Source organism: Schistocerca cancellata, chromosome 8, assembly GCF_023864275.1.
Source record: "Schistocerca cancellata isolate TAMUIC-IGC-003103 chromosome 8, iqSchCanc2.1, whole genome shotgun sequence".
Classification (NCBI taxonomy): Eukaryota; Metazoa; Arthropoda; class Insecta; order Orthoptera; family Acrididae; genus Schistocerca; species Schistocerca cancellata.
Window position 1 is genome coordinate 519,292,090 of NC_064633.1, and position 25,083 is coordinate 519,317,172.

At 45.2% G+C, this 25,083-nt stretch overlaps 1 protein-coding gene across 1 annotated transcript in view; it reads left to right on the forward strand.

Moving 5' to 3' along the window:
* Nucleotides 1-25,083, forward strand: part of LOC126095168 (zinc finger protein basonuclin-2-like) — a 330,566-nt gene that overhangs the window by 295,481 nt on the left and 10,002 nt on the right. Inside the window, exons 5-7 of the mRNA XM_049909896.1 lie at nt 3,712-4,599; nt 14,462-14,682; nt 22,821-24,323. Of these exons, the coding sequence (XP_049765853.1) occupies nt 3,712-4,599; nt 14,462-14,682; nt 22,821-24,138 (2,427 nt within the window). The 3' untranslated portion in view covers nt 24,139-24,323. The remainder of the gene's footprint in view (nt 1-3,711; nt 4,600-14,461; nt 14,683-22,820; nt 24,324-25,083) is intronic.

Genomic DNA, 25,083 nt, shown 5'->3' on the forward strand with positions numbered 1-25,083 from the left:
GTTTTCCACGTTAATTTATTTTAGGGTCAGTTTCAAGCAATCGGAATAACTACCTTTCATACACGGAGAGTGTACATCTCACGATTTTCTTTGCAATATCAAAATATGATTTTGCAACTGCATCTCGGCGAAGTATTTTAAAATCAAAGGTGTCATTATTCACTATTCACTTTTAGCACAACTTAGGGACTTTTTTCCCCATATATTCAATCAGTTTATCAAACCTTCGACTATGTCACGTCAGACACGTCAGAAGATGTGGATAATTCATTGACTATTATTTTCACAAACGCTTGAACTGGTTTCATTTGCATCACTGTTATACCTCATTACTCTACGCATTGGACGACTTAACTAATTTTAAAAAAAACTGAATTTGCTCTATCGCAGCCAAAAAGTGGCTGACTACAATTTTAAAAACATTCAAACATCCTGTAGTCATTCACCACATTTTATTTTGTGGGAAACTACAGCTGTAATTATTCGCTCTCGTTAAACAAAACGCAGCAGCTGTTGAATAATCCTTTACTTTAATAAGCTGTTTTGTACTACGTTAACATCGCCAGAAGCATCTGAATAGAAAGAAACAGAGACTTGAGTACAAATTTAAAAACAGAAAAACTGACAAGATATCTAGAGAAATCAGTATGTAACTTCAGTCATATTTACAGGGTGTTTCAAAAATGACCGGTATATTTGAAACGGCAATAAAAACTAAACGAGCAGCGATAGAAATACACCGTTTGTTGCAATATGCTTGGGACAACAGTACATTTTCAGGCAGACAAACTTTCGAAATTACAGTAGTTACAATTTTCAACAACAGATGGCGCTGCGGTCTGGGAAACTCTATAGTACGATATTTTCCACATATCCACCATGCGTAGCAATAATATGGCGTAGTCTCTGAATGAAATTACCCGAAACCTTTGACAACGTGTCTGGCGGAATGGCTTCACATGCAGATGAGATGTACTGCTTCAGCTGTTCAATTGTTTCTGGATTCTGGCGGTACACCTGGTCTTTCAAGTGTCCCCACAGAAAGAAGTCACAGGGGTTCATGTCTGGCGAATAGGGAGGCCAATCCACGCCGCCTCCTGTATGTTTCGGATAGCCCAAAGCAATCACACGATCATCGAAATATTCATTCAGGAAATTAAAGACGTCGGCCGTGCGATGTGTCCGGGCACCATCTTGCATAAACCACGAGGTGTTCGCAGTGTCGTCTAAGGCAGTTTGTACCGCCACAAATTCACGAAGAATGTCCAGATAGCGTGATGCAGTAATCGTTTCGGATCTGAAAAATGGGCCAATGATTCCTTTGGAAGAAATGGCGGCCCAGACCAATACTTTTTGAGGATGCAGGGACGATGGGACTGCAACATGGGGCTTTTCGGTTTCCCATATGCGCCAGTTCTGTTTATTGACGAAGCCGTCCAGGTAAAAATAAGCTTCGTCAGTAAACCAAATGCTGCCCACATGCATATCGCCGTCATCAATCCTGTGCACTATATCGTTAGCGAATGCCTCTCGTGCAGCAATGGTAGCGGCGCTGAGGGGTTGCCGCGTTTGAATTTTGTATGGATAGAGGTGTAAACTCTGGCGCATGAGACGATACGTGGACGTTGGCGTCATTTGGACCGCAGCTGCAATACGGCGAACGGAAACCCGAGGCCGCTGTCGGATCACCTGCTGCACTAGCTGCGCGTTGCCCTCTGTGGTTGCCGTACGCGGTTGCCCTACCTTTCCAGCACGTTCATCCGTCACGTTCCCAGTCCGTTGAAATTTTTCGAACAGATCCTTTATTGTATCGCTTTTCGGTCCTTTGGTTACATTAAACCTCCGTTGAAAACTTCGTCTTGTTGCAACAACACTGTGTTCTAGGCGGTGGAATTCCAACACCAGAAAAATCCTCTGTTCTAAGAAATAAACCATGTTGTCTGCAGCACACTTGCACGTTGTGAACAGCACACGCTTACAGCAGAAAGACGACGTACAGAATGGCGCACCCACAGACTGCGTTGTCTTCTATATCTTTCACATCACTTGCAGCGCCATCTGTTGTTGAAAATTGTAACTACTGTAATTTCGAAAGTTTGTCCGCCTGAAAATGTACTGTTGTCCCAAGCATATTGCAACAAACGGTGTATTTCTATCGCTTCTCGTTTAGTTTTTATTGCCGTTTCAAATATACCGGTCATTTTTGAAACACCCTGTAGATACTACCCTAGGATGTGCTCCCATATCGTCTCACACTGCAGATGACGCAGGTCTCCATCTCTTCCGGAAAGCTCCGTGAGTCTGTATGGGAGGCAGAACTAGTTCAGCAGCTACAGAGGTCTGCATGTAAGAAAGTGGTACTGGGGCGATGCGCACTGGCAGAGAGCCATGTATCACCACGTAGTGCTCCAGCCAAATCGTCTACCAGCAGCGTGCGTGGATACAACATTTAGAGTTGATTTGGGTATCATTTTAAATATGAGAAATGTACTTAGTACTGAGCCACCACAGTCATCATTATGGACGGCATAAAGCAAACACGACAAGCTGAAAGTGCGGTACGGTAACGGACACAGAGAACATACCGGCGGCGCGACGAAGTATTCTCCGTCCATTTCTGCGGAGAACGCATTAAGCATCCTACTTCTTACGTGCACATCACTAAAGGAAGTTATTAAGTCAATTGGTGTACATAAGCTGTTTCTTGTATGGCCAGATGTCCACAAGACCCAAGAAACGATACGAAGCACGGCGGTAGTATGTGCACCAAAAGATGCCCTGCCATTGTCACTGACACAAACAAATTATCTCCACTTAACTCTCTATCGTAAAGTAGCAAACATCTAATGAGCATCTAAAAAGAAACCTATAACTATAGAAACTGCTAAACAACGTCCGCTGTCTTCCACGCGTACAGTAACTTGAGTGGCCGGCCGAAGTGGCCGTGCGGTTAAAGGCGCTGCAGTCTGGAACCGCAAGACCGCTACGGTCGCAGGTTCGAATCCTGCCTCGGGCATAGATGTTTGTGATGTCCTTAGGTTAGTTAGGTTTAACTAGTTCTAAGTTCTAGGGGACTAATGACCTCAGCAGTTGAGTCCCATAGTGCTCAGAGCCATTTAGTAACTTGAGTGGGTATGTTTCCACTTTGGAAACGACGCCTCGATTATCCCCTATCTGTCCTCCCACCATTAAAAGATTGTCAGATTTTCTAAATAAAGGAACACCACACATTCTAAATCCCTTCCAAAATAAAAATGCTGGTATCCAACCCAACATGAATGCTCTATAAGCGGCCGGCTGGAGTGGCCGAGCGGTTCTAGGCGTTTCAGTCTGGAACTGCGCGACCGCTACGGTCGCAGGTTCGAATCCTGCCTTGGGCATGGATGTGTGTGATGTCCTTAGGTTAGTTAGGTTTAAGTAGTTCTAAGTTCTAGGGGACTGATGACCTCAGATATTAAGTTCCATAGTGCTTAGAGCCATTTGAACCATTTTCTGCTCTATAAGCTCAAAACATTGGACCCAAAACTTTTCACATCGATGACCTTAGAATTACACTTATCTCCCATTTTATCAAGTAGCAAAGGCAAATTATTTTGGATTCAAATTTAATAAGAAATATAAAAAGTAATTTTTTTTTTTACAATTGAAAGAAAATACTACTCTGTTCTGTGAAACAGATTTGATTCCTTTCTTTCTTATTTCTCTTTGTAGGACAAGTACGGAAAGATGCTGCAGCGCTGGCACATATGCAGCGACGAAGAAGAACCGCTGGTCCTGCGGAGGTTTCTCGGGTTTCCTGAGACGAGAGGGTTAGCGATGAAACTCATGCAGCCAAGCATCGGACCACGGTCCGAATGCGGAAGCAGCAACGAAAATTTGCTTGTGGCTCCGTTTTCCGGCGATCTGCCACTCTCGTTGAATGGAGCACCCTACGAAAGGCGTCCCATCCTGAAGGTACTGTCCCCGCCTTCGGGTGCAACTGTATGCAAGACTGCGCTGCCCATACCCCACCCGTCTCCACTGTACCAGCTCCAGAACATGCAGCCCCTGGACTTCTGTAAGATGGAGAGGGCGAACGGGGAGCGACTGCAGCAGCAGACGGTCCAAGAGGAGCCGGGGCTCATCAACCTGAGCATGCCGAAGCTCGCTGAGGTTCCCAAGTGGTACAGGGAGGACGTAGACCAGATGAGGACGAGCTACGGAACTTCGACGGCGTCCTTATCCAGGCCGTCTCCTCCCACGAGCGTATTCTCGGAAGCGGACAAGACGAGCAGAGGCAGCAGCTGCCTGGCCGACTCTGGAGATGAAGACGACGACGTCGAAAACTATCAAAGCGCGATGAATCTCAGTAGGGACTCCAGCAACGGAGCGCGCCATACAGCGGAAGAAGACACGAAACGGCGAGTGCCATCTTCTCCGAAGAGGAAGTGGGGCTCCAGTCTACTGGACTTGCCTTTCAACCTGGCCACGCCCGTCGTGAACCAAGTGACGGGCAAGAAGCGTGTGCAGTGCAACGTCTGCCTCAAGACTTTCTGTGACAAGGGCGCGCTCAAGATCCACTTCTCGGCGGTCCATCTCCGTGAGATGCACAAGTGCACGGTAAGCCCCACTCTCTTTCATTTTTATTTATTTTCGTCTTACATTGTCCACAGCGTGACTTAAACCTTTTGTTGACGTGTCTGGTTCCTGATTCAGCGCCCTACACAGGGTGAAAAGTATTTAAACCGACAAACTCTGGGAGGTTGTAGGGGACATCAAAACAAATATTTTTCCCTAATGTCATTTTTTCCTATGAGGAGTATTTAAACCGGTAGAGGAAGATTTCTCTGACAGCAAAGTAGTTAAACCAACAAATACTTTTCCATTTTTTTATGACCAAGAGACAACACATTAACACAACGCAATTTCAATTACAGTAGATTTTCAAAAACGCCTCCATTGACACGTAAACAAAGGTTACACCGTCGGATCACGTTCTGTCTGACACAGGCAAAAACCCCAGGAGTATCCTGGATATTTCCTGCTGCTGCTACTATCCTGGTAACCAGATTCTCTTCTGATGGAACAGGAGTTGCGTAAACAGGGTTGCACATCTCTCCCTACACAAAAAAGTGCAGAGGGGATATATCTGCGGATCGAGCAGGCCATGGTACAGGACAACTTATGCCAATGCACGATTCTGTGAACCGTAGGTCCAGGAATCGACGCACACGACGACTGAAATGTGCCGGCGCCCCGTCATGTTGGAACCACATGCGTTATCTTGTAGGGAGCGGGACGTTTTCCAGCAATTCTGGCAATGCTCTGGCGAGAAAATTGTAATAGTGCCTGCCATTTAATGGCCTAGGCATCAGATACGGCCCAATTAAACAGTCCCCAACAACACGGACCCACACATTAACAAAGAACCGCACTTTATGAGCGCTAGTAACTGCGGCATGTGGGTTATCCTCACTGCAAACATGCGAATTGTACGTGTTGAAGACTCCATCACGGCCGAATGTTGCTTCATCGGTAAGCAACACAGAGGATGGAAATGTAGGATGCATTTCACACTGTTCCAGGTAGCACTGCGAAAACTGTGCTCTGGGTGGATAATCAAGTGGTTCCAGGTTGTGAACACGCTGTAAGTGAAATGGACGTAACAATTGCTCTCGAAGAACTGTTCTTACATTCGTCTGATTCGTCACCATGTTATGTGCAATTACACGAATGCTGATTGAAGGATCCCTCTCCACATGCTGCAAGACAGCTTCCTCAAATTGCAGCGTTCTTACCTTGCGACAGCCTCCCTGTCCACGTAATCTGCTAAATCACCCGGTCTCACGAAGACGTTAGTACACAGCGACAGAGGTCGTATGATGCAGGATACAGCAATTAGGATATTGTTGTTGATAAACCCGCTGTGCAGCTCGTCCATTGTCGTGCGCTACGTAGCACGCACCAACCATATCGGTGTACTCAGTCCAAGTGTATCGGTCCATTAGTAAACAGAGACAATGCACTATTACACTGGTGGACAGCAGTTGCCTACAACTGAAGAGCGTAAAACGCCCTCTAACAACTGAAGATCGTAATACAGCCTCTAACAACTGAAGAGCTTAATACGGCCTCCACCAGTTTAAATAATCCTCATAGGAAAAAATGACATTAGGGAAAAATATTTGTTTTCATGCCCCCTACAAACTACCAAAGTTTGTAGGTTTAAATACTTTACACTCTGTAGAGCCACAAACTAATGTGCCCCAACATTATGCCCACCTGGTTAATAGAGAGTTTGTGCAATTTTGAAACTCAGTGTATCAGAGATTATGCGTGGCGCAGACATGCCAGGTTCTTCATAGTTTCCGAACGTATGTGGCAAAGCACGTCGGCGTGTAGATCAAGCAGTGACCATAAATTACAGGCCAGTGTTTTTGGGCATGGAGCTCGTCTCTGATACAGTCCCAGATGTTTTCCATTGGGTTCACATTAGGCGAGTTTGGTGACAAAGATATCAATATCACGCTCTTCAAACTACTGTGGCGCGGTTATCGCCTTTTGACACGGACAGTTATCCTGCCGGGAAATGCCATCGCCGTCGGAGAAAATCTTAAGCATGTAGGGATGCAGCTGATCCAAAATAATGTTGACGTCGTCCACTGCCGGTATGGTCCGTCCGATTACCACTACACATCCCATGAGAGCCCCCCCGGTGAATATCCACCGATGCATGACAACATTTCCGGACGCGATATTGGTTCTGATACATCTATAGAAACATAATTCATTTGACCAGGTAGTATGTCCGTTGATCCGCAGTCCCTTCTCGATGGTCCCGTGCCCACTGCAACAGTAACTCACATTCTCGTTGTGTCAACATGGGAACACATAGGGGTCTGCAGCGGAGCCTTTTATTCAATTACGAGCGCTGAACGGAGTGCTCTTAAACACTTACCCCTGCATAAGCTTTGTACTCCGCCGTTAGATACGCCACTGATCGCCACCTATTAGACTTTACAGAACGGGAAGCCTCTCATCTCTACGTTCTATGGTGAGGTGTGGCAGCACAGCGCCTTATTACCTATTTAAAGTTTCGCCGTCCTTCAACCACTTTCTGTATACGCTCACGACAGTAGCACGTGAACAGCCGACCAGCTTCACCGTTTCGGAACTGCTCGTTACCAGGAGCCGGACCGTAACAGTATTCCCATTGACAACGTTGCTGATGTCAGTGGGTTCCCACACTGGCGGCCCCATTCGCCTCTGCTCCACGTTATGTACTTCCCTTACCGCGTCACCTGCTTCAACGTCCATGGCGGCATTGAATCGCGTAGTGGGTTGTGGTCATAATGTTTTGGCACATATGTGTACCTCGTCCATTGCACCTGTCGGCTGCCACTCAGTTGCAGATGAAACTCTAAGCTCGAGTATAACACTATACCTCGAGAAAACAAAGATTCTCTGTATGAATAAACATACACTCCTGGAAATGGAAAAAAGAACACATTGACACCGGTGTGTCAGACCCACCATACTTGCTCCGGACACTGCGAGAGGGCTGTACAAGCAATGATCACACGCACGGCACAGCGGACACACCAGGAACCGCGGTGTTGGCCGTCGAATGGCGCTAGCTGCGCAGCATTTGTGCACCGCCACCGTCAGTGTCAGCCAGTTTGCCGTGGCATACGGACCTCCATCGCAGTCTTTAACACTGGTAGCATGCCGCGACAGCGTGGACGTGAACCGTATGTGCAGTTGACGGACTTTGAGCGAGGGCGTATAGTGGGCATGCGGGAGGCCGGGTGGAAGTACCGCCGAATTGCTCAACACGTGGGGCGTGAGGTCTCCACAGTACATCGATGTTGTCGCCAGTGGTCGGCGGAAGGTGCACGTGCCCGTCGCCCTGGGACCGGACCGCAGCGACGCACGGATGCACGCCAAGAACGTAGGATCCGACGCAGTGCCGTAGGGGACCGCACCGCCACTTCCCAGCAAATTAGGGACACTGTTGCTCCTGGGGTATCGGCGAGGACCATTCGCAACCGTCTCCATGAAGCTGGGCTACGGTCCCGCACACCGTTAGGCCGTCTTCCGCTCACGCCCCAACATCGTGCAGCCCGCCTCCAGTGGTGTCGCGACAGGCGTGAATGGAGGGACGAATGGAGACGTGTCGTCTTCAGCGATGAGAGTCGCTTCTGCCTTGGTGCCAATGATGGTCGTATGCGTGTTTGGAGCCGTGCAGGTGAGCGCCACAATCAGGACTGCATACGACCGAGGCACACAGGGCCAACACCCGGCATCATGGTGTGGGGAGCGATCTCCTACACTGGCCGTACACCACTGGTGATCGTCGAGGGGACACTGAATAGTGCACGGTACATCCAAACCGTCATCGAACCCATCGTTCTACCATTCCTAGACCGGCAAGGGAACTTGCTGTTCCAACAGGACAATGCACGTCCGCATGTATCCCGTGCCACCCAACGTGCTCTAGAAGGTGTACGTCAACTACCCTGGCCAGCAAGATTTCCGGATCTGTCCCCCATTGAGCATGTTTGGGACTGGATGAAGCGTCGTCTCATGCGGTCTGCACGTCCAGCACGAACGCTGGTCCAACTGAGGCGCCAGGTGGAAATGGCATGGCAAGCCGTTCCACAGGACTACATCCAGCATCTGTACGATCGTCTCCATGGGAGAATAGCAGCCTGCATTGCTGCGAAAGGTGGATATACACTGTACTAGTGCCGACATTGTGCATGCTCTGTTGCCTGTGTCTATGTGCCTGTGGTTCTGTCAGTGTGATCATGTGATGTATCTGACCCCAGGAATGTGTCAATACAGTTTCCCCTTCCTGGGACAATGAATTCACGTTCTTATTTCAATTTCCAGGAGTGTAGATTCAGCAAACACAGATATTACTGTCTTCACAAACGATATCACCGAGCGAGGTGGCGCAGCGTTTAGGACACTGGGCTCGCATTCGGGATAACGCCTGTTCAAAACCGTGCCCGGCCATCCTGATTTCCCTAAATCGCTTCAGGCAAACGCTGGGTTGGTACCTTTCAAAGGGCACGGCCGATTACCCTTCTCCATCCTTCCTCACCTTTAATGACATCGTTGTTCAAAATGGTTCAAATGGCTCTGAGCACTATGGCATTTAACATCTGAGGTCATAAGTCCCCTAGAACTTAGAACTACTGAAACCTAACTAACCTAAGGACATCACACACATCCTTGCCCGAGGCAGGATTAGAACCTGCGACCGTAGCGGTTGCGCGGTTCCAGACTATAGGACCTAGAACCGCTCGGTCACCCCGGCCGGCACCTCGATGTCGACAGGAGGTTAAACACTAATCTCCTCCTCGACAATCGATATTATCCAAACAGCAGGCAAGTGAGACGATTCAAGGAATGTAGGACAAAAGAGAAGGAGCTTCCGTAATTAATAATTAATTGTTGTTAAACTGCTATAAACTATTCATACTTCTTCAGGCTAAATGGATGGCAGATGAATTTGCAGGAGTACGGCCAATGTAAGACAGCTTCCACTTCGTCAGTTATATTAAACAACTGCTGCGTTCTAGTTTTTATCTAAATGAATACACTATTATTTGTCATACAATAATGGATATCTAAATATTTACAGCGAACTTTGTTATTTGTTGCCCAATTAACAGGAATCTATCCTTGAAACTAGGTACTCCATTAACGAGAGAGGAACGAAGCTAAATTCCGGCCGAACAGGTCTCGGAAGACCCTAACGGTACTGACCGACCGCCGTGTCACCTTCATCCTATAGACGATAAGTATATGGAGGGGCGTGTGGTCGGCATGCCGCTCTCCTGGCCGTTGTCAGTTTTCGTGACCGGAGCAGCGACTTCTCACTCACGCAGTACCTTAATTTGCCTCACAAGGGCTGAGTGCATCCCGCTTCCCAACAGCGCTCGGCAGACTGGACGGTCACCCTCCCAAGTACTTAGCAAGTCTCACCGCGTTTAACTTCGGTGATCTGATGGGAACCGTTGTTACCACTGCGGCAAGGCCGTTGGCACATGAAAGAGCAACTAACTGATTAGATTAGATTAGATTAGTACTTGTTCCATGGATCATGAATACGACACTTCGTAACGATGTGGAACGTGTCAGGTTAATAAAAGGTGTCTATATAAGATATTACATTATACAAAATATTACACGACACTAAATATTTTTAATTTTTTGTGGGTCTTGGGGAAATTACCCATTTACTATATCCAAAAATTGATCTAATGAGTAGAAGGAGTTTCCATTAAGAAATTCTTTTAATTTCCTTTTAAATACTATATGGTTATCTGTCAGACTTTTGATGCTATTAAGTATGTGACCAAAGACTTTTGTGGCAGCATAATTTACCCCCTTCTGAGCCAAAGTTAGATTTAACATTGAGTAGTGAAGGTAATCCTTTCTCCTAGTGTTGTAGCCATGTACACTGCTATTATCTTTGAATTCGTTCGGATTGTTAATAACAAATTTCATAAGTGAATATATATATATTGTGAGGCTACAGTGAAGATCTCTAGCTCTTTAAATAAGTGTTTGCAGGATGATCTTGGACGAGCTCCAGCAGTTATTCTGAGTACACGCTTTTGTGCAATGAACACTCTTTTACTCAATGATGAATTACCCCAGAACATGATGCCATACGAAAGCAGAGAATGAAAATAGGCGTGCAAGCTAATTTACTGAGATGTATCGCCAAATTAGCATAAGTAGCTGAACTCAAACGTTTCAGCAGATCCTCAGTTAGTTTTTTCCAGTTCAACCATTCATCAATGCATACACCTAGAAATTTTGAATATTCTACCTTAGCGACCGATTTCTGATCGAAGTCTATATTTATTAATGGTGTCATTCCATACACTGTATGGAACTGTATATACTGTGTTTTTGTCAAAATTTAATGAGAGCCCATTTTCAGAGAACCACTTAATGATTTTCTGAAAAACATCGTTTACAATTTCACCAGTTAATTCTTGTCTGTTGGGTGTGATAGCTACACTTGTATCATCGGCAAAAAGTACCAGGTTTGCATCTTTGTGAATATAGAATGGCAAGTCATTAACATATATTAAGAACAGCAGAGGACCCAAGACCGAACCTTGCGGCACCCCATTCTTGATTGTTCCCCAGTTTGAGAAATGACCAGTTTTTTTGCATATTATGTGAACTTCTTATTTCAGCTTTCTGCACTCTTCCAGTTAGGTATGATTTAAACCATTTGAGCACTGCCCCATTCATACCACAGTACTTGAGCTTATCTAGAAGTATTCCGTGATTTACACTATCAAAAGCCTTTGATCGCGTGACTTCCGGTTACTCAGAGCATTTAATATTTCATTAGTGAAAGTATATATAGCATTTTCCGTTGAAAAACCCTTCTGGAAACCAAACTGACATTTTGTTAAAACTTTATTTTTACAAAGGTGTGAAGCTACTCTAAAATACATTACTTTTTCAAAAATTTTGGATAAGGCAGTCAGAAGAGAGATTGGGCGGTAGTTGGTGACATCAGACCTATCCCCTTTTTTATGCAGTGGTTTAACAATGGCATACTTCAGTCTATCTATAGTCGTAGTCATCTATAGTCATATACAAGGCTTGCAACTCGTTTCTGATACCCGTCGTTAAGGACCTTTTTATAGCCACCGATCGTAGGCCATGTGCTATGTTGGACTGTCCATCCGCTAACCAGGCCACTTCATTCACTGGATGGTCATGGCCGAATCCAAACATTAAACCTCATTTCTGCCCTCACCGATCCATCTTACTGCACGGATTTCCTACAAGCGACTAGCACATACACACCACTTCACTGTCATGAACTAAGCATGGGATGGGGGGTGGCATGACCCGGGTACCGGTTCCACTCATCTGCAGTGCTCTAAAGGAACCTGTGCGGCTTTCAAGTGAGTGACTAGCACACAGTCTCCAAAAAAAGTGAAGCACCCAGAAGACATGGTCATACGTAAGTGCAACTTCGTACGCTTGTACAACATCGTCGGCTTCCTAAATGATGAAGACTAGCAATTCTGTGTGGCAGGCAGAAAAGACTGCCAGGGTGCACAGTGTTGATCGTGTTGACGTTCTCACCAGGCTTGGCAGGATACACAAGAGGCGTGAGCAGAGTCACGTGTCGAGTCATCACTGTGAAACACGCGGAAATGCCGAACACGCGTGTGAGACGGCGTTATAAGCTCCTGATGTTGGACTGGTTAGATGGTGGACTATACGAGACGTCAGGATTGCAGTCGACCACGTCTGATCACAGCAAGGGGGGACAGAAATATTGTGCACCAGGCATATCGTGGCCGCTTCACATCTGCTCCAGCCATCGCAGAGCATTTTATTGACTCCCCGCAAAACTCTGTGTAAAGCCTCACCAATGGTCATAGACCAGCAGCAGCTTGACAAGAGATATACCTTCCAGTGACTGGGCTGCCGTTAACACCACAACAGAAAATCCTGTCTTAGCGAAAGTGCCGTTACCGCGAAGCGTGGACCGCTGATGAATGGCGTCACACTCTGTTCAGCGATGGATTTAAATTCGAGACTACCCTGGATGACGAGTATGGCAGTCATCGGGGAGAGGTCCCATTCATCCAGTGCTTTGGAGAGGCACAGGGGTGTTACTCCTTACGTCAAGATGTGGATATCTATCGGGTGGGACTTCAGGCCAAGACCGCTACTGACTGAGGAAACATTGACAGTTCAACGGTACGTCACAGACATCTTGCGTCTTCAGGTGTAATTCCTTATGTGACGGTATCGTTACGCTATTTTTGAACACTGCTCTATGAACTGTCTGCTTGGATCCGAGGTTCTCCTGTGGCCGGAAGGATCCCAAAATCTGTCTCCAATAGGACATGTGTGGGGCCATTTCGAACGGCAACGTCATGCCAGTGCTAGTATTGAATACTGCTAGCAACAGCTATAGGCCAGCTTGCCTCAGGAGACGATAAAACGGCCTTACGACGAGCTTCCTAACCGAATAAATCCCTGCATCCATGTCACAGGGGATAGAACATCGTACAGATAAGTAGCCTTGTACTGCCAAATTTTTTGTAAATTTCATCCAATTTTTAATCACCTAAATAATATCACATATACTCTCAACTCGTGAAGTTTCATTTCGTTTTCGCTCCCCTTTCTGCATGCTTCACTATTTTACTCAGCAATATACACTCAAGAGCCAAAGGAACTGGTACATATGCCTAATATGGCGTAGGGCCCCCGCGAACATGCAAAACTGCGGCAACACGACATAGCGTCGATTCGAGTAATGTCTGAAATAGTGCTGGAGGGAAATGACACAATGAATCCTGTAAAGGCTGTCCACAAATCCGTAAGAGTACGACAGGGTGGAGATCTCTTCTGGATAGCACGTTGCGAGGCATCCCAAATATACTCAATAATGCTCATGTCTGGCGACTTTGGTGGACAGCTGAAGTGTTAAATCTCAGAAGGAGTGTTCTTGGAGCCACTCTGTAGCAATTCTGGACGTGTGGGACGTCGCATTGTTCTGCTGGAATTGCCCAATTCCGTTGGAATTTGCAATGGACATGAATGGATGCGGGTGATCCGACAGGATGCTTACGTACGTGCGACCTGTGAGAGTAGTATTAGACGTATCAGGGGCTCCATATCTCGCCAATACAGAGTCTCCACTAGCTTGCTGACATGCAGGGCCCATGGATGCATGAGGTTGCCTCCATACGCGTACACGTCCATCTGCTCGATGCAATTTGAAACGAGACTCGTCCGACCAGTCATCAACAGTGCGATGTCGATCTTGACTTGCCCAGGTGAAGCGTAAAGCGTTGTGTGGTGCAGTCATCAAGGGTATACGGGAGGACCTTCCGCTCCGAAGGCCCATATCGATGCTGTTTCGTGGAATGGTCCGATCGCTGACCCTTCCTGATGTACCAGCGTTGAAATCTGCAACAATTTGGGGAAGGGCTGCACTTCTGTCAAATAAAACGATTCTCTTCAGTCGTCGTTCCTCGCGTTCTTGCAGGTTCTTTTTCCGGCAGTAGCGATGTCGGAGATTTGATGTTTTACTGGAATCTGGATATTCGCGGTAAATTTGTGAAATGTTCGTACAGGAAAATCCCCACTTCATCTCTACCTCAGAGATTCTGGGTCCCATCGCTCCCGCGCCGACTCTAACACCACATTCAAACTCACTTAAACCTTGATAACCTGCCATTGTAGCAGCGGTAACCGATCTAACAACTGCGCCAGGCACTTGCTTATTTTGTGGACGTTGCCGATCGCAGCCCTGTATTCTGCCTATTTAGATATGTCTGTATTTGAATAAGCATGCCTATACCAGTTTCTTTGGTGCTAACCGTATTTTCTGTTGTACATTATGTTGCCAATATACACATGCCCGCTGCACTAACTCATTATCTCAGCGGCTCGGCTCGGTTGTCTGCAGGTGGAGGGCTGCAACATGATGTTCAGCTCGCGGCGGTCCCGCAACCGGCATAGCGCCAACCCCAACCCCAAGCTGCACTCGCCGGGCTTCAAACGCAGGACCTCGCCGCAGGAGGGCCGCCCCGGACGCCTGCATGCGCTGTCGCTGGTAGCCCCTGCGGCCGCCGCCACCGTGGCCGGCGCTCCCCCACCCACCGGCTGCGTCGACCTCTCCACGCACAAGTGAGTTTCTATCTATTTAATTTTTTATTTTGGCTTTGGATTACAAGGACCATACAGGCAACATTGCTTATAATGTGCCGAAGAAACATAATCGCAAAAAGTGAAATAACTCAAAATTACAAAGTGAGCATATAAACGCACTCTTAAAGTAAATTAAAGCGCAATTAGACAGCTGGCCGGAGTGGCTGTGTGGTTCTAGGCGCTACAGTCTGGAACCGAGCGACGGCTACGGCCGCAGGTTCGAATCCTGCCTCGGGCATGGATGTGTGTGATGTCCTTAGGTTAGTTAGGTTTAATTAGTTCTAAGTTCTAGGCGACTGATGACCTTAGCAGTTAAGTCGCATACTGCTCAGAGCCATTTGAGCAATTAGACAAACAACAGACAGCCAGCGGCAGTGGTGACAATGGCACTGGAGCATAATTGCAAACAGCACTACACAGCAATATTATGATAAACATGCGTATGTTCATATAGTAAAAGACAAAACGTAAAAGGGCAAACACCATACAACATACAATAAGTACACTACTGGTCATTAAAATTGCTACACCACGAAGATGACGTGCTACAGACGCGAAATTTAACCGACAGGAAGTAGATGCTGTGATATGCAAACGATTAGCTTTTCAGAGCATTCACACAAGTCTGGCGCCGGTGGCGACACCTACAACGTGCTGACATGAGGAAAATTTCCAATCGATTTCTCGTACACAAACAACAGTTGACCGGCGTTGCTTAGTGAAACGTTGTTGTGATGCCCCGCGTAAGGAGGAGAAATGCGTACCATCACGTTTCCGACTTTGATAAGGGTCGGATTGTAGTCTATCGCGATTGCAGTTTATCGTATCGCGACATTGCTACTCGCGTTGGTCGAGATCCAATGACTGTTTGCAGAATATGGAATCGTTGGGTTTAGGAGCCTAACACGGAACGCCCTGTTGGATCCCATCGGCCTCGTGTCACTACCAGTCGAGATGACAGGCATCTTACCCGCATGGCTGTAACGCATCGTGCAGCCACGTCTCGATCCCTGAGTCAACAGATGGGGACATTAGCAAGACAACAGCCATCTGCACGAACAGTTCGACGACGTTTGTAGCAGCATGGACTATCAGCTCGGAGACCATGGTTGCGGTTGCCCTTGACGCTGCATCACAGACAGGAGCGCCTTCGATGGTGTACTCGACGACTAACCGGGGTGCACGAATGGCAAAACATCATTTTTTCGGATGAACCCAGGTTCTGTTTGCAGCATCATGATGGTCGCATGCGTGTTTGGAGACATCGCGGTGAACGCTGATTGGAAGCGTGTATTCGTGATCGCTATACTGGCGTATCACCCGGCGTGATGGTATGGGGTGCCATTGGTTACACGTCTCGGTCACCTCTTGTTCGAATCGACTTTGAACAGTGGACGTTATATTTCAGATGTGTTACGACCCGTGGCTCTACACTTTATTCGACCCCTGCGAAAACCTAATTTTCAGCAGCACAATGCACGACCGTATGTTGCAGGTCCTGTACTGGCCTTTCTGGATACAGAAAATGTTCGACTGCTGCCCCGGCCAGCACATTCTCCAGATCTCTCACCAATTGAAAACATCTGGTCAATGGTGGCCGAGCAACTGGCTCGTCACAATACGCCACTCACTACTCTTGATGAACTGTGGTATCGTGTTGAAGCTGCATGGGCAGATGTACCTGTACACGCCATCCAAGTTCTGTTTGACTCAATGCCCAGGCGTATCAAGGCCGTTATTGCGGCCAGAGGTTGTTGTTCCGGGTACTCATTTCTCAGGATCTATGCACCCAAATTGAGTGAAAATGAAATCACATGTCAGTTCTAGTATAATATATTTGTCCAATGAATACCCGTTTATCATCTGCATTTCTTCTTGGTGTAGCACTTTAATGGCCAGTAGAGTTTAACCAATAGCTGAATAACAAAATTCCAAATAACATTTAGTTTAGTACTGATTACGTGGTAAATAGTTGTATTAGTGTGGTTTTTAAGCGTACCATCAAAGATTTCATTTTCCTTTACGTAATATAGCAGAAAACGCGAAAAGATCGTGTAGTCGTACTTTCTGCTTTCGTTCTGCCGCAGGAAATCTATAGAATTTCGTTTAACTGTTCTTTGCTCTCTCCAGCAATTTAACTGTAGCGTAGCTCTTCATTATTTAACTCACATTTCCGGAAAGTAGACAAGGCAAGTGGAGATCTTGACAGATTACGGAGGGAAAAGGATAAAGAATGGTGGGAAGCGGCAAGAGGCAACAGGAGGAAGAGGCCTAGATTCCTTCGTGGTGAATGTGGAAAAGAGATTTGACCTGTCGCTTCAGTTAGAAGTTGGTCGAGTCTCAAGCAGTTACAGATGTAGACTGGGCACAATAAACTTTCAGCAGCAAATTTAAAAGTAAGAATGTATGGAAATCAGTAAAGAGAAAGGAAGTGTTGTTCGTATGGAAGAGGTGCCAACTTTTGCAGGATAAACTAGGATCAAAATTCTAGATCACCATTTTTTTTTAAACCTAATGCTGGTCTGGAGCAGGTGACAGATGACTTAGGATCACTTTGCAAAGATTTCACTAAGGAACACACAGTGGTTATAGTGGGTCAGTAGGTGGAATTATAATAGGCATGGCCTTCACCTCAACAGGAAGGGGAAAGGTATACTTGCTGGAGAGGCACTGTCATGAGTGATAAAATACCAGTGGTTAAATGGTTAAGAAAATACCGTTTTTTAGGGGACAGAAGACAGAAAGAAACCAAGTTTTAAGAGAGGTTAGGATTGAAACTAATCTTCAGTTTCAGAAAGAAACCAAAAACATAATTCTAGCTTATTACATCAGCATAAACAGCTGTTGATTAAGAATTTTCAACAATCAGCAGAAATTTCTACTCTACCGTATTTGAATTCAGTCAATCTGAAATGTCAACTATCTTTATTGCATCAAACAATTCGAGGACTGAGAAATAAAATTAATGAATTAATTATCTGCATAGATGAAGTGGAGTCCTCAAACCCAGCTGGCATAATGTGCCTTTCTGAACATCATGTGACCACTGGCATAGAACTATTAAGTATTACAGGATTTATATTAGCATCTCACTTTCCTAGAGAAGAAATGGAGAAAGGAGGAGTTGCCACATTCATCAGGAACTGTCATAAATTTAAGAACATTCATAGACATTCATAAATTTTGCCGAGAACAGCATATAGAAGCATGTGCAACAGAAGTAGAATTTCAAAAAAATCCTTCATAATATTAAGTGTATATCGAGCACCTGCAGGTAACTTTAATCTGTCCATAAACCACCTAGAAGCTGTATTGGCCCGTTCAGCAACCAAAAACAAAGAAATAGTGGTTGCTGGTGACATCACTGTAGATTTCCTTAAAGACTCTCCCAATAAGAACCTATTTAAGTTAGTAACGCTGTCATTCAATTTAATTCCCACTGTAAAGTTCTCAACTAGAGTAGCCAATTACTCACAAAAAGCCATTGAAAATATTTTTATAGAAGAGTGCAATGAACAAAATTATATTACAAAACCAATAGTTAGTGGCCTCTCAGACATTAAATAATTTTAATCGGTGAAGTTCTTATAATAGTATTTCATTCCGCTGTTCTTCTGGGTACGAGCTGATTTCAACACCATGATCATTATCAAGTTACCTGCTAAGTGTATAAAATGTTGGTACATAATTTTCCGTTGGTTATAATTTTATGTTATAATTATTGCTGTTCAATTTCGAAGTACTTAACATACTTAGCACTTCGTTATCGCTGGTGCCGCCAAAATTTATTATATGTTAATAAGTTCGTGGAATTTTATTAATCTGCAGTTGCTGGGTACTATTAATAAGATGTTTAATTCGTTTTTAAAAGCTGGCTGTTTCTGTTGACAGCTTGGTTACGATGTCCTGTGGATAAAATGGTTCAAATGGTTCTGAGCACTATGGGACTTAACATCTGAGGTCACCAGTCCCCTAGAACTTAGAACTATTTAAACCTGCCCGAGGCAGGATTCGAACCTGTGACCGTAGCTGTCAAGCGGTGCTATGGATACATCCATGGTTTATCAATATATGGATTTGTGTGATATTGTCATCTTTGTATTATTTACTAGTGGTATTACCTTTGCCTTAATGGTTTGTACATGATAGTGCCGATGATTTCGGTAAACAATTTAGGCAACGTTAATACTACCTGTGAACAATACGAAGATGATAATATCACACAGATCCGTAGATTATTAAACCAGAGATGAAATCACATAACATATTTAAAGATAAAATCACAAGTAAGCAATACAAAGATGATAATATTGACAGGATAATTGCGCCTCAAGATGCTGTACTTGAAATAATATTCAATTGTGTATACCGAAGATGTACTGGCTGCAACCTCATTGTAACGTCGAACAATTAAAGAGCTAGATAGGTTAGATGCTAAAAGCGACTCCAAAACCCGACAATAAAAAAAAAAATCAAAAAAATCAAAATTGACACTCCAAAGAGTAAACAGAAACCGTATAAAACGCAGAAGAACAGAGTGGCCCTGTTGGCCAGCCCAGACCTCAGCGGTTGCCATGATTCACTTGTTAACATACGTCACAACTTAACAGTCACTATAGAACTTCACTGCAGCAGCGTCTCTGGATGGCGCGGACCATGTGTACGTGCGGGAATACAACAATTGACGTGTGTAGCTGTCGCTACAATAGCACTCAAATCCATAGGTTAACAAATCAGGGATGTAAGCTTAGTACATCGTTACCAAGCTGTCAGCAGAAGCTCTCAATTTTAAAAACAAATCAAACATTTCGAAAATAGTGTTTAGCAACTGCAGAGTAATAAAATTCTGTCAACTTGTCAACGTGGAATAAAGTTCGACAGTACCGGCCGTGACGATGTGCTAAGGACGTAAGTACTTCCAAATTGTGAAGTAAAACTTATAACCTAATTTATAACTAATGAAAACGTACAAAAATTGTGTACCAACATCTTATATGCTTTGACGACAGCTTGAAAATGACTAGGTTGTCGACATGAGCTCATAGCCACAACAACAGCTGAATAAAATACTATTATAGCAGCATTATTATTGAAAATTATTTAATGTCTTCATAAGAGGTTTACAATGCTTATGGCCCACGAGAAATAAAACAAAGTTGAAAGGTGGAAAGAGCACAAATAGAGACTATATAAGGGAAAACAAATATCACATAAAGAGAGAGGAAGTAAGTGAAATTGGGATGGGAGATATGATAATACCAGAAATAATTGACAGAGCTCTTAAAGGCTTAAGTCGAGAAAAGACCCGTGGAATATACGACATTTATTCAGAATTATTAGGGTGTTACCGAGGCTAACGATGACAAAACTATTTCCACCTGATGTGCAAATCATACGAGACAAGATAAATATCATCAGACTCCAAGCAGAATGCAATAATTCCTATACCACAGAAGGCAGGTTCTGATAGTTGTGAATACTACCGAGCCATCAGTTCAGTAAGTCATGGCTGCAATTGTTGACCTGATTCATTTACCGAGGAATGGAGAAACTGGTAAAATCCGTCTCAGAGAAGGTTAGTTTGGGTTCCGGAGAAATGTAGGAACACGCAAGGCCTTACTAACGTTACAGCTTGTGCTAGAAAATAGGTCAAAGAAAGGCCAGTTTACTTTTGTAGGAGAAAACCTTGTACACAGGGAAACCACAGCTGTGACTAATCGTCTTGAGTGTCAAGATGCCGCTCCTGCCGTTCTTATCTTTTTATTATCGGATCACAACCGGTTTTGTGGCACAGAAAATCACATTCTCAGGTGACATGTAAATAAGTCATAAGAGCTAAGGAACCCGGAACATGGAACCCAACATCCGTTGTCAAACCAGACTAATAAACCGTTAAATGGCAATAAGTTTATGAATCATGGATAAAATATACGGAGCAAAAGGTATCTAAAACTTGTAGAGAGACCAGACTGCAGTTATAAGACTCGGAGGACATGAAAGAGAAGCAGTGATTAATAAAGGATCTACCATATCGCCAGTGTTATTCCATCTGGACATTGTGCAAGCAGTAAAGGATACTAAGGAAAAATTATGAAAGACAATTGAAGTTGAGAAAGAAGAAATAAATATTTTACTGTCTGCCGATGGAATTCTAATACTTGACGGCAAAAGGCTTGTAAGAACAGTTGAACGGGATGGAAACTGTCTCGAAAGGAAGTTAAAAGATGATGACCAACGAAAATAAAACGAGAGTAATGGAATGTTGGCGCTTTAAATTAGGCGATAATTGGATTAGGGAACGAGATACTAAAAGTAACAGATGAGTTTTGCTATTTGAGCAGCAAAACTGGTGAATGTAGAGAGGATATATGCAGACAGCATTTCTGTAAAAGCGCAATTTGTTAACGCAGAATATAAATATGTTAGGAAAACTTCTCCAAAGATATTTCAATGGCTTGCAGCCTTGTACTGAGGCTAAATGTGAATGATAAGCAATTCAGACAAGATTAGATCAGAATCTTTTGAAATGTGGTGCTACAGAAGAATGTTGAAAATCATATGGATGCATCCAATAACCAATGAGGTGCCATTGAATTTTCTAGCACAACTTGATTAAGAGAAGGGGCGCTTGGCAAGACACCTTCTGATGAGACATCAAGGAATCGTCAGTTTGGTAACGGAAGGAAGTGTGTGGCGAGGGAAGAGGGGGAGGGGGAGGGAATTACTAAGCTGCAGAGGGAGACTACGGCTGGCCTACAGTATGCAGGTCAAATGGGTGCAGAGTGCAGAAATTATACAGTGATGAGGTGCCTTGCGCAAGACAGACTACCTGTATCAGGTCAGTCCTCGGAATGAAGACCACAACAGCAACAGTAAAGAAAATAGCACTTTAACAAATATCAAACCGTATTTGTGACAGTCAATAAAGTTCTTCTGGACATATAACCGCATTGTCAACACGTAAAATTCTCCGATGTTTCGGTCAGCACTGCAAATAGGCATCTTCAGCGTGCTTTTCAACTGGCTGGTCTGGCTCTGAGCACTATGGGATTTAACATCTATGGTCATCAGTCCCCTAGAACTACTTAAACCTAACTAACCTAAGGATAGCACACAACACCCAGCCATCACGAGGCAGAGAAAATCCCTGACCCCGCCGGGAATCGAACCCGGGAACCCGGGCGTGGGAAGCGAGAACGCTACCGCACGACCACGAGATGCGGGCTTCAACTGTGACTATGACAACGTACGCGGAAGACTATGTTTACGTATATATTTTTAGCCGGCCCAAGTTGCCGTGCGGTTAAAGGCGCTGCAGTCTGGAACCGCAAGACCGCTACGGTCGCAGGTTCGAATCCTGCCTCGGGCATGGATGTTTGTGATGTCCTTAGGCTTAACTAGTTCTAAGTTCTAGGGGACTAATGACCTCAGATGTTGAGTCCCATAGTGCTCAGAGCCAGCCATATATTTTTATATCTTCCAAGCATAGAGAACCCAACTTGTCGTTAACACAACTAAATTTATACCTATAAAAGTAACTTAGGGGTACCTCAGGTAAGTGTTACAAGCCCTATACTAATCCCAATACGTTATAAATTAATGATGTAGTGTATAACGTCAGAAGTTGCATGGGGCAGTTCGCGAATACTACTGTTTCATGCAATGTGAACGGGACCGCCACCAACAAAATATTTGAGGTCGTTCAGAAATAGTTTCTGAGAAATGATATTGCGGATAAGTCAGTTAGCACAGAAAAGGGGATTTTTTGCTGAATAACGTTGTCACTCTGCAGCGAAATCTGAGCTGATTTGAAACTTCCTGGCAGTTAGAACTGTGGTTCAAAAAACTGAATCCTACACATGCTCATTGCCAAGGTGGAAACTAGTGAAAAGTACGACGAAGGATTAACCTTCAGTCTTTAGCTATTTCACATAAATAACTCGTTTCACTTGCAGGGGCTTATGGCGAATTTTCGCAGTAGACACAGACAGTAGCACTTTAGTAAGCTCTCCAGTTCAGTTACTAGTCGTCCTATGCGTTATAATGCTAATACTGTTATGTCATTAGTACATCAACTTTCCTGCTATTAATGCTGATTTAATGTTCTCTTCTTGCAGGTATGACGAGAAGATAGAAGATAGCTGGTATCAAAACGCCGATGGAGCATCAGATAACATACGTTTACGGCCTCTTACCAATGGTGTTGCCATTAAGACTGAGAAAATCGATGAACCATATGGCGAGTACGAGAAAGAAGAGGAAAATTCGTCAGTGCCGTTTAGTTTCAGTGCAAGTCTTTGTCACCCGTACAACGATAATCAGAAGTTTTCACAAGGCCCTCACGAAGAAAACCGACTTAAGAAGGAGTTTACTGATGTGAAAACTGAGTGCAGAAGTGAAGACACTCACCTTGATAACCTTGATAAGGAGGAGTTAAGTGACGTGAAAAGGACGTGCGTAAGAGAGGATGTGAGCAAAGCCAGCGAGGAATTACCCCTGAGGGGAGTGCGTAAACGAAAAAGTCGAAATCCGACACGCTACGGGTCGTGCCCAAAAAGGACTCACGTACTGTCCTTAGAGTCTGTCGCAAGTGGAATGGATTTCAACGAATGTGTCGAACAAACTATCACAGACGGAACATATGATGCGGGACGACCAGACCGGCAGAAATGTGTCGCAGTCATCAGTCAGACAGAAGAGACATCAGAAGTTCGGGAGGAGAAAGATTGCTGTGTACCAGTCGCCGACGTATCACATATCGATCCTGATCGGTGCACTCTGAAACCGGAGCAGAGTGCAGAAAATGAAGAGGGCTGTGTTGAAGACAACTGTAAAATACCAGAAAGTGGGATGGATGATTACAGCTGTCTCGCACCATATAGTGAATTATTTTCGAATGTGAAGAACGACGAGGAAGCACCATGTGGTAAAGATGTTAATCCTAGAGATACGAGAAATTTTATCGACGTGGAGCTGGAGAAGTGCATCGAAACAGAAGTTGGCGAAGTTACCAGAGACTGTAGTGATCCAAACAGTGAGGTTGATGAAGAGACATGTAGAGACGACCAACTGAAGATACGGGTTCCTGAGGATACCCCCAAGCAGAGCAAGGGGAAAAACTCGGATGAAGCTTGTTTGGCTTCTCAGATTGAGATGTCAGAGCCGTTAGAGGAGAACCGTGACATGCCGAGCAGGGAAATACCGATGGACAAAGAGAACCCGCGCAGGTGCGTAGGGTGCGGGAAGGTGTTCCTGAACCACTTCTGCGTGAAGACGCACTACCGCAACGTGCACCTGCGGCTTCAGCACGGCTGCACCGTACCCGGCTGCTCGGCCACCTTCCCGTCCAAGAGGAGCCGCGACCGCCACAGCGCCAACCCCAACCTGCACCGCAGGCTCCAGCCGGAGGAACAGCTGGAGGCGGCCGACCAGTAACGTTCCAGTCTGGGGTGACACCAAACGCTCAGCGTAGGAGATGCTGTGACCCACCCCAGGACTTCTTGAAATACATGCTGCGCCACGGGTTTCAGGGGCCCCTCGAATCACCCCAAGACGGAGGCCCCAATATGCGACCGAGCGGGCTGGGCGTGCAGTGTACGAAAGTTTCGACGGAAATCCAGGTACAGACTGCAATGCGTTCTTCATAGTGCGTTAAAGTAGTGTTACCACCACATTTATGTACATAGCTATTACTAACCTCTTTTTGTCGCCGACGCATGTAACACTAGCAAGATACATAATGCTTTCAAGACTCCAGACATTGTAATGACTGTCCAGATGAGGTGGCCCAGTCCTGAGAAATTGATGTCTTATTCAGGAGAAAGGTGGTTCAAATCCCCGTCCAGCCGTCCCTACGCCTCTCCAATAAAAGCTTATCCTCTGTCTCAATGATCTCGTCCACGGAAACTTGAGCTCTTATCTTCATTCTTAGTACGCTGTCTGATCCAAAGTACTTGGTGACCTGTTAGTGCGTTTTAACATGGGGTGTCGCCACCCTGTTCCTTTACGTCGTCCAGAATTTTGCAGGAGACACTTCCAATATAGTACACTATTTGATCAAAAACATCCGGACACTCCTAAAACATACGTCCTGCCAGGTACTCCATATCAGCGACCTCAATAATCATTAGACAGCGTGAGGGAGCAGAATGGTGCACTAGGCGGAACTCACGGGCTTCGAACGTGGTCAGGTGAGTGGGTGTCACTTGTGTCATACTTCTCTACGCAGATCCCTAGAGCCATTGTTCCCAATGTGATAGTGAAGTGGAAACGTAAAGGGACGCTTACAGGGCGGCCTCGTCTGTCATTGACTGACAGACACCGCCGACAGTTGAAGAGGGTCGTAATGTGTAATAGGCAGACATGTATCCAGACCATCAC